The sequence below is a fragment of the Cheilinus undulatus genome, linkage group 4 (genome assembly GCF_018320785.1).
Source record: "Cheilinus undulatus linkage group 4, ASM1832078v1, whole genome shotgun sequence".
In the NCBI taxonomy this organism is placed as follows: Eukaryota; Metazoa; Chordata; class Actinopteri; order Labriformes; family Labridae; genus Cheilinus; species Cheilinus undulatus.
Window position 1 is genome coordinate 18,732,103 of NC_054868.1, and position 14,378 is coordinate 18,746,480.

Below are 14,378 nucleotides of genomic sequence, written 5' to 3' on the forward strand. Positions count from 1 at the left end.
ATTGAAGTTTGACAGTAGTGTACACTCAACTAGTTATTAATAGGAAAACATTCAATATACACAAATTACCCATGACTACTGGGGATGTAAAGAAAGATAAACTTAACTTATGATACAGTAGATGTGATGATACTGAGTATATGATCTGGTGTCATGTTTTTTAAAACAGTCTAAACATAGATAAAGCTCTGGATTAAATTCATGAATACATATTTTTTGCAGTTCTTTGACCATTAAAGCACAAAATGTTTCCTTATTTTTTCCACAACTGTGATATGTTTATTATTTCAATAGTTAATAAAACAATGAGGGTTGTCAAAAGGTTAGAGTTTTTAAGCATGATTAATCTCATAATTTTGGTAGTTAATCGCGATTAATTTCACCCTTTTTATTGCATTTTAAAATTCCACAATATCGCACTCAGAACTGTATATCTGGATTTTTCTACTGTCTTAAACTAAGGGTAACTGACCTCCTGTTTGCATACAGAGCTGCTTTCTAGGAAGAGATCATAATATGAACTTAACCACACAAAAAAGAAAAAAAAAAGAAAAAAAAAAAGAAAAAGGAGTTTGTCACAGATCTCAAAGGAAAGAGCGGGGCAGTAAACGTAAATAAGGAACAGATGACTTCTAACTTGACTCCCAAGCTATCTGTTAGGTGTGAAATGAGATATTAAGGAGCAGTGGTGGACCTAATTTACATCACTGTAGGGAGATGCTGATGTGCCTTAAACAAACTGTGTTGAAATGGACAAGCATGAGATTTATCTTCACAGCCCTGAAAACAATGATTTTCTTTTCTTTATAAAAAGTAACACTTATTAGTGCTTTTTTTCCAAATATGTTCAAATGTGCTCTCTACTGGTACAAAAGGGCACTGCAGTTTTTTGTGAAATTGGTTTGAATTATCCAAATTTATTGCTAATTATATAGTGAGTTAACCTTGCAAAGCAGATGTATACCTGTTTCCTTGTTTCTCACTGAAACATCCATCTGGCATGCAAGGTTAATTGTGAGTAGGGCTGTCAAGACTAATCACATTAATCATGATTAACTATGATCATAATTGGTGCTCTAATTGTTTTAATTTCACAATTTTTATGTGGTTAATCGCAATTAATCTCCTTTTGCTGCATTTGAGAATTTCACTATTCTGCATTGAAGACATTTTGGATGTTGTTGCTGTCTTTAATAGGGACAATTGACTTCCTGTTTGGATACAAATCAGGTTTTATTTTGAAAGGGAAAAAAAAATCTTAAGCTTGATGGAAGATTATGACATGAACTTAACCATGGTGACAAAAACTTGTTATGTATTGACTTTGCTTAACCAAAGTCAATCCAATCTACGTGGCAAGAAGATCGACACAAACTGAAAGTTCTTCTTTATGTAAGCTTTATATTGTCCAAAATCAGTTTAAAGGTAGATAAATATCTTAAATGCTGTCGTCTAAATCGTCGTTGTTGTTTGAAACATCAGTTTTGGTGATAAGTAGATGAATACATAGGTTCAGGAGTCACCGTGGTAGTTATTGATAATTCCTGCTGAAATTAAAAATGGCCCTATGATGGCTATGACTGGCCTGCAGGACGAACTGCCGGCTGTGCGGACGTGCCTCTGTGCGCATCCTCCTGCCTCCCTCCTCCTCCGGCGCTGGCAGCTCGCTCTCTGATTGGTTAGAAACCAGCAGGAAGAGAGCTCGTGCGGTGAGATCTGTCAAGTCCGGACACACCAGCCAACTCTCCAAACCTACTCCTGCTTTTGACTTTACCTCTACATCAACTAAAATCCTGCACCCGCCGCTTTGTAGCTTCATTTTTGTTTTCAGCGAAATCCAGAAGAATCTGAGGACGTTGCTTCCGTGTTTTAAGAGAACACACTTACTCCAAGTTTTCCGGAAATACAGCGCAGAGGGCATTGGTGTGAGGATGGCTGCGTACAAACTCGTCCTGATCCGCCATGGAGAGAGCTGCTGGAACCAGGAGAACCGTTTCTGCGGCTGGTTTGACGCGGACCTAAGTGAGACCGGGGAGCAGGAGGCGAAGAGAGGAGGGCAGGCTCTGAAAGGTACCAGATACTGTAATGTCACATTGTCTTATCGGGCTTTCTCTCGGTCATTGGATTAAGCCTCTGCAAGTCAGTGCTTATGCAACTGCGCCGGGAGGAGGAACAGGTAGTCGGCCTACTGCGACAGCAGAGCAGCCATCAGCATGGAGAGACAGAACAGGGATGGATCTCATTAAATCATTGTATTGATTCGGCTTAATGCTTCACCTGAGTCATTAGAGGACAAACATTTTTAAGTAAGAGACTTTGGATGCAGCTCATGGTTTGATCAGATAGTCTGGTACAGATCAACTTCCCTCTGATGAACCTTTCCCCCTTGAGCCCATTATGTTCTTACATCAGACATACATCAGGAGAAGCTGAATGTTACATATTGGAATTTTTATCTCCTAAAAAACGACAACATGTTGTCTACATCAAGTTTAGATTCAAAGACACTCTTGGCCATGGTACATTCTCAAGAAAAAAGTCCACCACACCGAGTCTATTTAATGCTTTTCAGATGAGTCATTAACCCAAAAGTACAACAAAAAATAACAATCACGCATGTCAGTGTACATCAATCTGATCTCCATCATAATTTGGATTCAACAGATCATCGTCAGATGTTCACTTCTTATGCTCTCAGGGGGAATTTAGTCAGAGATTTCAGGAAGTTTAGTTTTTACATTCCAGACAGGGCTTTTACAAGGATTTCAACCTTTGACTGAAGGCTAGTAAAAAGAAAACTATATCAATACCTTATATTTGGTCATTTCTCAGTGTTCTGTTTGAATAAACAAAATACTACAAGCAAACTCCTTTACTCTGCCTAAATAGCATAAAGACTTTGGTAGCACAGGGTGCTGGTAGCCATGTGTCCATGTGGCCTATGTGCAGAGGGGTGAACACATGTTCAGATCTGCCCAGTGGCTCCTTTCCCACTCTCTCTTTAAAGGATAGTTTCCAACTTTATCCACTGAGCTAGCAAATAAAAGCATAAAAGCCTGAAAATAAAACAGCTGAAAAAAGAAACATTGGGAACATTGAAGTAAGACTACCAATGAATTTGTGAAATTTTGACATTGAAAATTAAGCCAACCTTAATTCCCCAAAACTGTTACATATACATCTGTAACCTCATTGTGCATGGCACTTATCATTGTCCTCTGATGATGTGGATAGAAAATCAGGGAATCAAATTGTTATAAAAACTGGTGACCTAGCAGAAAAGATGAATGAAGATATGTCATTCAGATAAGACAAGTGATGGATTATACAGATGTCCCATTCAATAGTGTGGAGTACTTTTGTGGTTAAGACCAGGACAGTTCTACAATCCTTTCAGTCCTCCATGTTATATGATGTGTTTTATACTGTGTGGCACATGCTCCTGGTTTTTGTGACCTAAAAAGCCTCTACAGGCCCATCCTGCAGAGTCTGCAGTCTGACAGCTGGCACTGACTAAGCAAAAAACAAATCTCATCATTTAGCAGAGGACCAAATAAACAGCACAGACTCAATTGATGTTGAATATTTACATCACTTTAAATTTCCTATCTTTGACTCACTTCAGATGCTGGCTATGAATTCGACGTTTGCTACACCTCTGTCCTTAAGAGAGCCATCCGCACGCTGTGGTTTGTTCTGGACAGCATCGACCAGATGTGGCTGCCAGTCCATAGGACCTGGCGTCTCAATGAGCGCCACTACGGTGGCCTGACTGGTCTCAACAAGGCTGAGACAGCTGCCAAACATGGAGACGCTCAGGTGAAGATCTGGAGGCGCTCCTTTGACGTTCCTCCCCCACCCATGGATGAGGAGCATGACTTTTATCAGATCATCAGCAAGGTGATACTACAGGGAGACACTGTCTTTGCAAACTCAGACATCTTTTTTTCTCTTTTTAATCAACCGTATTTTCACTCTGTAGGACCGACGTTATGCTGACCTGACGGAGGACCAGCTTCCCAGCTGTGAGAGCCTCAAGGACACCATCGCCCGAGCTCTGCCCTTCTGGGAGTCAGAGATCGTTCCTCAGATCAAAGAGGGAAAGAGGGTGCTGATTGCTGCCCATGGCAATAGTCTCAGGGGTATCGTCAAACACCTCGAGGGTAAGAGATGGAGCAGAGACGTTTCAGTGCTATGTGACCAAAGTGTAAATTTTTGGTTAGATTTTAAAAAGTTTTCATATGTAGATAAACTGAGCGGTAACCCTAACCAAGCCTAGAAGTTTTAAACAATAGTGTTTCTTTTTACCAAACCAACGTCTCTTTTTTTAAGATGCTGGGTTAACAGTTTGTATTTACTTGTTTTTACCACAATAATGTTTGGGAGACAAGTATTTGAATTTCAGAGATTAAATCCTTCTTATTGCCAACCTTTACACTTGTAGTTAATCTGTCTTCAAAGGTGTCTGGTTTTGGAGATTTGGATTTGGAGATTTGTCTTTTTGTGTATCAGAATTTGTGTAAGATGTTATGTGTTGTATGAAAATGGCTTTGTGGATGAATAGCTTGAGAGACCTGTCCATGTTAAGTTTTTCACATAAAATACTGACTTTCCTTTACTGATGGACTAAATATAAGGACATGTGAGGCCTAAAACTTGGGTGTCTGTCTTTTCACAAATATTAGTCAACTTTTTTTCCATTTTTTTTTTTTTTTTGTCGTCAGATGTACAAAAATTATATCCATGATTTCCTTTAAAGTTCTGTATGTGTGTTGCCTTTTCACAGGGATGTCAGAGGAGGCCATCATGGAGCTCAACCTGCCCACAGGGATCCCAATCGTGTACGAGCTGGACAAGAACCTGAGGCCTGTAGGACCCATGCAGTTCCTGGGGGATGAGGAGACCGTCAGGAAGGCCATGGAAGCTGTGGCTTCTCAGGGCAAAGCCAAGAAATAGACACCCTACCCCCCCTCATGCATACACCTCCTACCTTCCCTTTATGGATGACCCAAAGTACAGATCAACTGTGTGCTGTTCAGTAATTAAGTTTTATCAAGGTCATTTCCTGTTACAAACATCGCTGAGTTTGGCACACAGACACACAATCTGCACTTTTATTTCCTTATTATGCAGCTTCCATACAAACCTACAGTGTAGTCTTTGATTTATCTTTAAATTGTGGCAAACTAAAACATACAGCTCATCATTATACAATGGATATCTGGTGAGTTATGACTGAAGCACTGACTAACATAAAAATGTCAGAATCAGCCATAAGGAGCAAACAGAAAAACCTACAGAGTCATTCCAACTATTAAGGATCTATGTAGATGAAGCTCAGTAGGGAGAATAGGCCCATTTAAATGTTACACTGGCTGTTGTTAAAAGGGCAAGTTGGTATGTCCTGCACTGCTGAATTTTGTTTGCTGTGGTATTGTGAGAAAAATAATAAATATTGTGAGCAGTTATAATTTTTCAGTGTCTGATGTTGTTGATGTGTTTAAATACAGTGCATTCAGAGAGTATTCAGACTCCCTTCACTTTTTTAAATTTTATGTTGTAGCCTGATGGTACAGTTGTTCAAATTCATGTTCTCTCATTAATCTACACTCAATGCTCCATAATAAAAAGGTGAAAAACAGATTTTAAGAGGTTTTAACTAATGTATAAAAATCTTAAAACTACAATATCACATTGACATAAATATTGAGACTCTGCAAAAACACTGAAATACAGCTCAGGTGCCTCCCATTTCTCTTGACTGGCCCACTTGGCTTTCATGTTGAGTGTTTAGCAAACACCAAGCAGACTTTCATGTGTTTTGCGCTGAGGAGAGGCTTCTTTTCTAAGGACCTCCCCTGATTGCTCATTTTGGCCTGACACCCAGCTCTTGGAAGAATCCTGGTAGTGCCAAACTTCCATTTGAGAATAATTAGAACTCTGCTCTACCACATCTCAAAGGTGCTCTATTGGATTGAGATCCAACAACAAGGACACGTTCAACGTCACTTAACACCCCCATTTTTTACCCGATTCTGATAATGGGTTTAAACTTCAGCAAGTCACCTTGACCACGTCTAAATGCCTAAATGCATTGAGTCACTGCTGTGTGATTAGCTATTTATGTTAAGCAATTGAACAGGTGTACTGAGTGTACCTAATATAGTGATCAGTGAGTATATATATATACAGCTGAAGGCCGTGATAATCACTAGAACTCGTGTGTAATGCTTCTTTTACAAAACATTTTAATGATCAGCATATTGATAAAGAAAAATCGATTAAAAATACAGATTATTATTTTTAGCTCAGCTAATGATTCTCCTGCACTCTGTTGTGCATGTGTCTATGGTTATTACTAGGTGTTCAGTTTTAATTACATTTTAATTGAGCCTCTATTGCCTTGAGCTTAGTGATTCAGATGTTTTGTTTAAAAAAATCAAAACAAAAAAGTCTCAGAATTATGATTAATGCAGGACAGTTTTATGATTTCGTTAAGTACTAATAAAATAAAGGGATATGATTAAATTAATCTAATTTAAATGAATCGAAATGAATCCAAACATGGGTCTTGATGCGTAAGCCAATCCACTTGTCTTCTGTCTTGTTAAATTTTTCAGTCAATCAATCAATCAATCAATCAATCAATCAATCAATCAAGAGGTATGGCTGGGATCAATAAAGACAAACGTTGACTTCTGAATTAAGTTAAGGTATTGAGCCCACAGAAAAACTTGATGAAGCGGAGTGATAAACACTGAGAGGTCCCACTGATTCACGCCCATTATCCGCGTTCATGGAACACCTCTTGTCCAATCAGCTCGGTGGAGTAACAGACGTGCATGTTTGCCTCAACTAACATGGCGGTGAGATCCGGACTTGGTACAATTCCGCTCTTGAGTGAGGCCGGCCAATCAGAATCCACTTGAGCCCTTCACCTCAGCCAATCGGCTTACGATCTGCTCTTCTCGAAAACATGTCGCCCATGAAGCTGTGTGTTCCAGGTAAGTTTCGAAATTTTTGCCTACAGGTAGTCTTACTAGACATTTTAACGGCGTTTTCCCGTTTGCTCTTACTCTGCTAAAACTTACGTCGCCACGTTGCCATAAAATGAAGTTTGTCTACATTTTAACAACCAAAGTGAAACATTTTCAGCCACCTACCACGCGTGAGCCTGGATTTGGCTTGGTCTTGTCCTCCTAACGTGATGTTAATTTACATATAATGTAAAAACTGGCTCTAAAATGTATTTGTCATAAACGTAAAGTGACCCAGTGCTTATATTTTCGGCTTTTTATAGACGTTGCTGCATTTGTGCTGAGCTGTTTAACTTGTAACTTTTACTTTCCACAACGATTTCCACCTCCTGCCCTGCCCATCGCCTCAGGCTCACAGCAGCATTCCTTCACACACTTGTTTTGACTCACCCATGTGAAATCTTCCCATCTGTCTAGTGGATGGTAACAGGAAATATCAATAGAAATGTTTCATTCATACAATAGTTGTGTGACTGTAGTAAGATTTTGGTGTTGTCAGTAATTGAAAATCATGCTGGGCAAACACTCTGCGTCATGTAAATAAAGATAGAGAGACAATAGAAGTAATTCTAGAGCCATGCAGGGCAATCTTGGATAAGTTTTCATATTATTTATGTAGAAAGGGCTGTGTAGGGTGCTGTAGGACTAATGCCTAAGAATATTAAGAAGTAGACCTGCTACTGATGCTGCAGAGGCTTGGAGTGTTGGTCTTTAGAAAATAGTTAAAAGGATGTCAACAGAATAACCAGGTACTAGAATTTAAACTTCAGTATAAAAGTAAATATCACCATTTACTTGTTACTAGTTGTTACGCTTTGGCAGCAAAAACAGAATTCCTGAGCATGTACTATTGATCTGTTTCTTAATTTTGATTCACAAAAGTTGCAGGTGATCTCCTGCACAGTACACGGTCTTAGTTGCCAAAAAAATATAGTTTCTTGCATGTTTCACTAAAGAGAATGGGTTATTAATAACATACATATGAATTTGATGTAACAGGATAATTTCCTTCCAAAATGTTGACATTGGGGTAAACTATCAAACTATGAAACTTGACTGTACATGCTGCATCACAAGGTTGTCATCAGTGTTAATTTTGTCAACTAAAACTATGACTAATAATTTTTGCTGGCTACCTTTTCTCCATGAGGAAGACTAGACTAAAACTAACTGAAGATAGATCTTTGGTGAAAAACTCTGATGAAATGTAAGTTTAGTTTTCATCACAAAGACTAAAACAAGACTACAGTGTTGTACTGTTGGTTGTCAAAATCATTTATATTTCTCCACTGTACATATAATCTGTCAAAGCACGAGCAGAGAAGAGGTGGGAGAGCTTTCAAGGTACAGTGCCTATAGAAAGTGTTAACCCTCTGTGATGCTTTACCCTTTTGTTGATTTCATAAATCAATTGTGGTCAATATAATTTGGCTTTACAAAAAACTCTTAAAAGTCGAAGTGAAAGCAGATTTCTACTAAGTAATGTCAAACATAAAGATAAAAATATGTCAGGCAAAATAAGTGATTGTATTCACCCATTTTAAAGTGACTGACCTAATTCAGCAGAAGTCCAGCCAATTGGTGCTAGTGTTCTCACAATTAGTGAAATGATGACTGCAAAAGTGACTGTATGAATATTCACCCACTTCCAGTGGTGCAGTAGATGCACCTTTGGCTGCAATCACAGCTCTGTCTGTGTGGATAGGTCTCCATCAGGTCTCAGTCAGGGTTACACATCTGGGCTCTCACTGTTCTCAAGATTGCCTAATGTTTTTGACAGTTTTATTTCTTATCTTTGCATCTTTCTTATAAATAAATGGAAGTCTTGTTACTTTTCAAACCAATCTTTAAGAATAACAGAAATAGTATCATTTTAAAACATTCGGTATTGAAAAAGTATTAGTTCAGTATAAACACAAAGACATACTGCCTTTAATCTAACACTGCCACTGTCTTCTCCTTCCAGGTGACAAGCTGTGCAGTGTAGAAGACTGTATACCCGGGACAGGAGTATACCTGCGGCACGGCTACATATACTCGTCTCTAGCAGGCTATGTGCTGAGGAAAAACGAGGGAGAGGAGGTGAGGGGTGTGGTGATAGGTGTGTATAGGTGAAGTGTGGGGAGAGCTGCAGAAGAAATCGGGTGTGTCAGACTATTAGGAAAAAAATGGATTACGCAACCTTTGTGAATGCGCCTGAACCAAAATAGCTCTGTGCAGCCTCTATGATGAAATATGCACCATGTGACATGTCTCTCCCCCAGGCTGTTTTCAATTTGCACCATGAAACCGGCTGTTTTTGTGACATTTTAATATACGGAATTTTTGTCTCTTTGTAGTTACCTGTGATCTCAGTGGTGAGAGAAACAGAGACACAACTTCTACCAGATGTAGGAGCAATAGTCACGTGTAAGGTATGTAGTGCTGCTGGTCATTTTTTTCTTTTTACAGACAAGGTTCAGGTTAGCAAAGAAAGGTTTTTTTTATTGAGCTCTAATTTTCCTTTTGCAGGTAACTAGCATCAACCCCAGGTTTGCAAAAGTCCACATCCTCTATGTGGGCTCCACACCGCTGAAGGATCGCTTCAGAGGGACGATCAGGTAACCCAACAAAAAACAAACTGTCTCCATGGTAAAATAATGTTTCAAGTTATATTTGTCCAAAAATGAGCCTCCTTCTTCTGACAACAGGAAAGAAGATGTGCGTGCAACAGAGAAGGACAAGGTGTGTTTAAATTTATGAATCCAATCAGATCAGAATATGTTATTACATTTTTATTTCAACAAATATGACAAGTTTTGTGTGAAACATAATCTTTGTTGGTACAGGTGGAGACGTACAAAAGCTTCAGACCAGGTGACATCGTCTTGGCAAAAGTCGTATCCTTCAGCTAACTGAAAAATGTTAAAGATTGAGATTAATAATGAGCTGTGGACAAAATGAAGCTCAACCATCTGCTTTAATTCATTTTTGATGTAAGAAATAATTCCAAGATGGTGCCAGAGTCTAACACAATAATGAGAGATCTTTTTTGCATTTGTATCAGTGATATTAGATATATCCACCATATCAATGAAAGAGCAGTAAAAATGAACCAGAAAGCAGAAAAGAGTCAGAAGCATCTTATCAAAGATGGCACCAGTTGTACGATATGAAATTAATCACCTCTGCATGTTCGCCTGCTGGGGATTTTCCTAAACAGTAGCTGCTGCATTCTCCCATCGGCTCACCCTGACTATTTGTGGAAATTTTACTGGGTGCTAGTGAGAAACATTTAAGAAAAGGTAGATTAAGGAAATGTGGTCCTTACGTTCACACATGTAGCTCACCCCAAAATTCAGGAAATTTTCTATATTATTATTATTTTTCCATAATGTATGACGTGGGACAAAACCTCATATCTCCAAAATCACCACTTTTCAGGGAAAAACCCAGTTTTTTTCAAATAATTCTAATAATTTAACACTGGATGGTCGTAGTCACAGATTGGTTTAAAATTGGTTAAATATGTATTGATGCCATCATCAATACAAATAGCAAACTTCCTCTAAATACTCAGCAGGAATAAGCACACATGGCAGTGGCACTTCAGTTACGTTCATGTGTACATTTGTGTTTTTTTTGCCCTTAACTTGTGATGTCAGATTTCTCTGGGAGACGTGCAGTCAAACTACCTGCTAACGACAGCAGAGAACGAGCTGGGTGTGGTGGTGGCACACAGTGAAGCAGGTATCCATCCATCCATCCATCCATTTATCCATCCATCAAATCATCCCATCCCATCATTCCATTCCTTTCCTTTATTACAAAAAAAGGGCTGAGTCCATCATAGTAGTTTGGATTGAAAGTTTCCTGGTTGACCACAGGGTGGTGCAAGAGTGAGTACTCCGATAACTGCAGGCATAGAAGTGAGCAGTATGAATCACAGCACACAGCCAATTGTATAGTGAGTCACATTCATCAATCATTTCTTGCAGCATAACTGCAGTCTGGCAGTGTTCTAGTTGAAGTCCTAGGCAGAAATGCATCCGTTTGTTTTAATTCCTTTGTTTTTCTGTGATGTAGAGTAATTCCAGGTTCATTTTTATTGTTTTCTGACTCCCCAGAGTTCACAGTGTATTTTTTGTTCTCTACATCATTGGTTCCCTGCCTGGGGTCTGGCAAAGATCTCAAGGGGGTGTGAGCATCTCTCCACTCTGATGTTGTTAAAAATACACTGGTATATATAAAAAAAGGTAGTGGAAAAACTTAACATGAATAGTTTATAAAAAGATCTTTTGGTATTCTAAACATATGATTTGTCCATGAAACAATTAAAAAAACTTTTTTTCTTATTATTTTGCAAAATGTTTTTATTATTTTATAGCGTAATCCACAATAAATTATAGACACTATAGGCGCGTCTAAAAAATAGAATTAGAAACATTCATTTTGTCGTCTGATTTAATGCAAGGAGTGAAACTTCCAGTTCATACAACTCATATAAAGTGGAATATTTCAAGACTTTTTTTGTTTTAATGTTGATGATTACAGCTTAAAGCTAACACAAATCAACTATCTCAAAATATTTGAATATCCCAAAGCATCCATCCAAAAATGATTTATATTAAAGATATGTTGACCCTTCTGGAAATTATCCTAATTTATGCTCTTTGTAACTGGTTGGAGCTCGTTTTGCACAAATGACTGCTTCAATGTGTCATGGCATGGAGCACATCAGTCTGTGGCACTGCTGGGCTAGTGTGAAACCAGGTTAATTTTTTCCCCATGGTTTGCTTTAGTAAGTTATATTGGTTTATATTCTAGATTCATCTCATACAATGTAAAATATTACAAGACTTACTAAATCTTGATGATAACGACTTGCAGCTCATGAAAATCAAAATTCAGTATCTTGAAATAGAAAATTGTGGGCAAGTCAGATTGGTAAAGGTTTCCTGAGCCTTCATTCTCTCACTCTGGTTATACTACAATCATGGGGAAGACTGCTGACTCGACAAATGTCCAGAGGACAATCATTGACACCTTTCACGTGGGGGGTAAGCCACAGAAGGTCACTGCTGAAAGAGCAGGCTGTTCTCAGAGGCTGTTTTAAAGCATATTCAAAGAAAGTTGACTGAAGGGAACACTGGGGTAAGAAAAGGAGCACAAGCAACAGTTATGAACTCAGCCTTCAGAAGCTTCTCAAACAAAGCAGATTCAAGAACTTTGGGAGCTTTGCCAGGAGTGGACTGAGGCTGAAGTCAATGGATCAGCAGTCACCACACACAGACGGGTCATGGAAATGGGCTACAAATATCATGTTCCCTGTGTATAGACAATCCTGAATCACAGATGTCATCAGCTTCGCAGCAGTGTCTCACCCAGGCTAAGGAGAAAAAGATCTGGACCGTTGCTCAGCAGTCCAAAATCCTGTCTTCAGATGAAAATCAATTATAAATTTCATTTGGAAACAAGGTCCCAGAATCTGGAGGAAGATCAGAGAGGCACAAAATTCAATGTGCTTGAAGTCTAGTGGTTTCAGTTTCCACAGTCAGTGATGGTTTGAGGTGCCACCTGCTGTTGGTCCACTGTGCTCTATAAAGTCCAGTCAATGCTGTCAGGTGTCTACCAGGAGATTTTAGAGCACTTTATGCTTCCATCTGCTGAGAAGCTTTAATGGAGTGACTGATTTTCTGTTCCAGCAGGACTTGGCACCTGCCCACAATGTAGGGGTAATCATGAAGATTAAAACAAAAAAGTCTTGAGATACTCACTTTGAAGGAGTTTGAAAGTTAAACTTTTAAGTTTAACTATTTTTTGAGATTCAACTGTGTACTGTTACAGTAAATTAATTTAATGAATATACACAAACAACTTAGAGCTCACCACAATGAACATCTATGACAAGACAAAGATGTTTGGTGTCTAATCCTTACTAAAATGACTATCACAGTGTGTCTTTTGTGACCCAGGTGCTCAGATGGTCCCTGTCAGCTGGTGTGAGATGCAGTGCCCACGAACACATGCCAAGGAGTTCCGCAAAGTGGCACGAGTGCAGCCAGAGTATCTACAGGCATGAGTTGTGCAGCTTCTTTCTCCTACGAGGAACACACAGCTTCCCCTCCCTCCTCTCCTCACTGCTGTCAAGTATCCCCTCAACTCTCTCTGTTTCTCAGAGAGTGGATAATGTGCAGGGTGTTGGCTACTTCTGTTTCATTTTTTTGTGTTGCTTTTAACAGCTGTCTCCCTGCACAACATGCCATCATTAGATCGTGCTAGCTAGAAAACACAGAAGCAGAACAAAATGCTGAAATGTGAGGTCACATTCCAAGGAACATAGCTGTAGACATTTTAAGCTAAATTTAATCCTGGCAACATGGTGCTCTAAAATCACCTGTAGACCTGAGGAGAACTTTTGACTCAGTCCACTTAGGATTTTTCATCGTTATAAAGCTGAAAACATCCCCACTGAATTAAGAGAGGTGTTTTTCACTGATGTAGGATTCGCACAGTTCTAAGTATTATGACAGAGTAGGTCTTTTGAAGGATTACAGGTGGTACAAGTTGCTGGGTGCAAATACATGAGACTTGTTAAGACTTGCAGCTCATCTTAAGGCAAAAATAAACATGCAAGTTCTAACCAGACATGAATTTAAATTCATTGGGTGTTTTCTGGCCTGAAATGAGGAGTAATGCTGCATTGTGCTTTAATGCATGTCATGTATGGGGTCAACTTTGTTTTTTAATGCCCTGTCCATAAATGCGGGAAAAAAATAGTTGAAAGACTTTTTTATCTTTCATGCTTGTTTCTCCCTGCTCTTTTCAGGTTAAAGCTAAGGTACAAATGTTGTCTATACAGCAGTTTTAGAGGAAAATGACTTTGACTTGGAAAGCCTAATGTTCAAGAGGAATTACAATACAGCTACTGCACACGGAATACTGAAGTAAATATTGATAGTCTGATAGGTCTCTTAGCAAAAGCCCAAATAATATGAGCCAACAATAAGAAAGCAGAAATGTTTCCTTGTTATCTTTAAAGTAAAGTGTACTTTGATTTCTTTTTTCTGTCTTTCTTCTTACAGCAGAGGTTGTTCATGTGCAAGACTGGAATAAAATGACTATCAAAAAAATCAATATGTGCTATCTTTTTTTGTAATCTAGTGTGGTAGTAGGAAATAAAATGTTCAGTCATGAAAATATGAGCATTATTATGCAATCCATTTTCCCAAGTATCCCTCGCACAGTTGCTTATCCACTCAGCTGGCAGCAAAATCTTGAACTGCATCAAACATGAGGCCTTCCCCTTCTAACCATTACGTGATGGTACTTATTCTGTGAGTGCAAAACATGATGGTTTAT

General features: G+C 38.8%; 2 protein-coding genes across 2 annotated transcripts; both read left to right on the forward strand.

Annotated features, from left to right (window-relative positions):
• The first annotated feature begins 1,692 nt into the window (after positions 1–1,692).
• On the forward strand, positions 1,693–5,468 carry pgam1b (phosphoglycerate mutase 1b). Its single transcript, XM_041784254.1, has 4 exons — positions 1,693–2,070; positions 3,626–3,900; positions 3,983–4,163; positions 4,787–5,468. The coding sequence occupies exons 1-4, from the start codon at positions 1,932–1,934 to the stop codon at positions 4,954–4,956; spliced, it is 765 nt and encodes a 254-aa protein (XP_041640188.1). The 5' UTR covers positions 1,693–1,931; the 3' UTR covers positions 4,957–5,468.
• A 1,497-nt stretch (positions 5,469–6,965) lies between these two features.
• Positions 6,966–14,153, forward strand: exosc1 (exosome component 1). The gene is made up of 8 exons (XM_041784044.1): positions 6,966–7,004; positions 9,004–9,119; positions 9,377–9,451; positions 9,549–9,637; positions 9,728–9,761; positions 9,866–9,916; positions 10,682–10,766; positions 12,992–14,153. The coding sequence occupies exons 1-8, from the start codon at positions 6,977–6,979 to the stop codon at positions 13,096–13,098; spliced, it is 585 nt and encodes a 194-aa protein (XP_041639978.1). The 5' UTR covers positions 6,966–6,976; the 3' UTR covers positions 13,099–14,153.
• Positions 14,154–14,378: the final 225 nt, after the last annotated feature.

Bases quoted from the DNA above. Each gene is read 5' to 3' on its own strand.
- pgam1b (XM_041784254.1), top strand. From the start codon at position 1,932: ATGGCTGCGTACAAACTCGTCCTGATCCGCCATGGAGAGAGCTGCTGG. The intron at 3,901-3,982 runs GTGATACTACAG...TTCACTCTGTAG, and splicing joins TTTATCAGATCATCAGCAAG to GACCGACGTTATGCTGACCT. The intron at 4,164-4,786 runs GTAAGAGATGGA...GCCTTTTCACAG, and splicing joins TATCGTCAAACACCTCGAGG to GGATGTCAGAGGAGGCCATC.
- exosc1 (XM_041784044.1), top strand. From the start codon at position 6,977: ATGTCGCCCATGAAGCTGTGTGTTCCAG. The intron at 9,120-9,376 runs GTGAGGGGTGTG...GTCTCTTTGTAG, and splicing joins GGAAAAACGAGGGAGAGGAG to TTACCTGTGATCTCAGTGGT. The intron at 9,762-9,865 runs GTGTGTTTAAAT...TTGTTGGTACAG, and splicing joins GTGCAACAGAGAAGGACAAG to GTGGAGACGTACAAAAGCTT.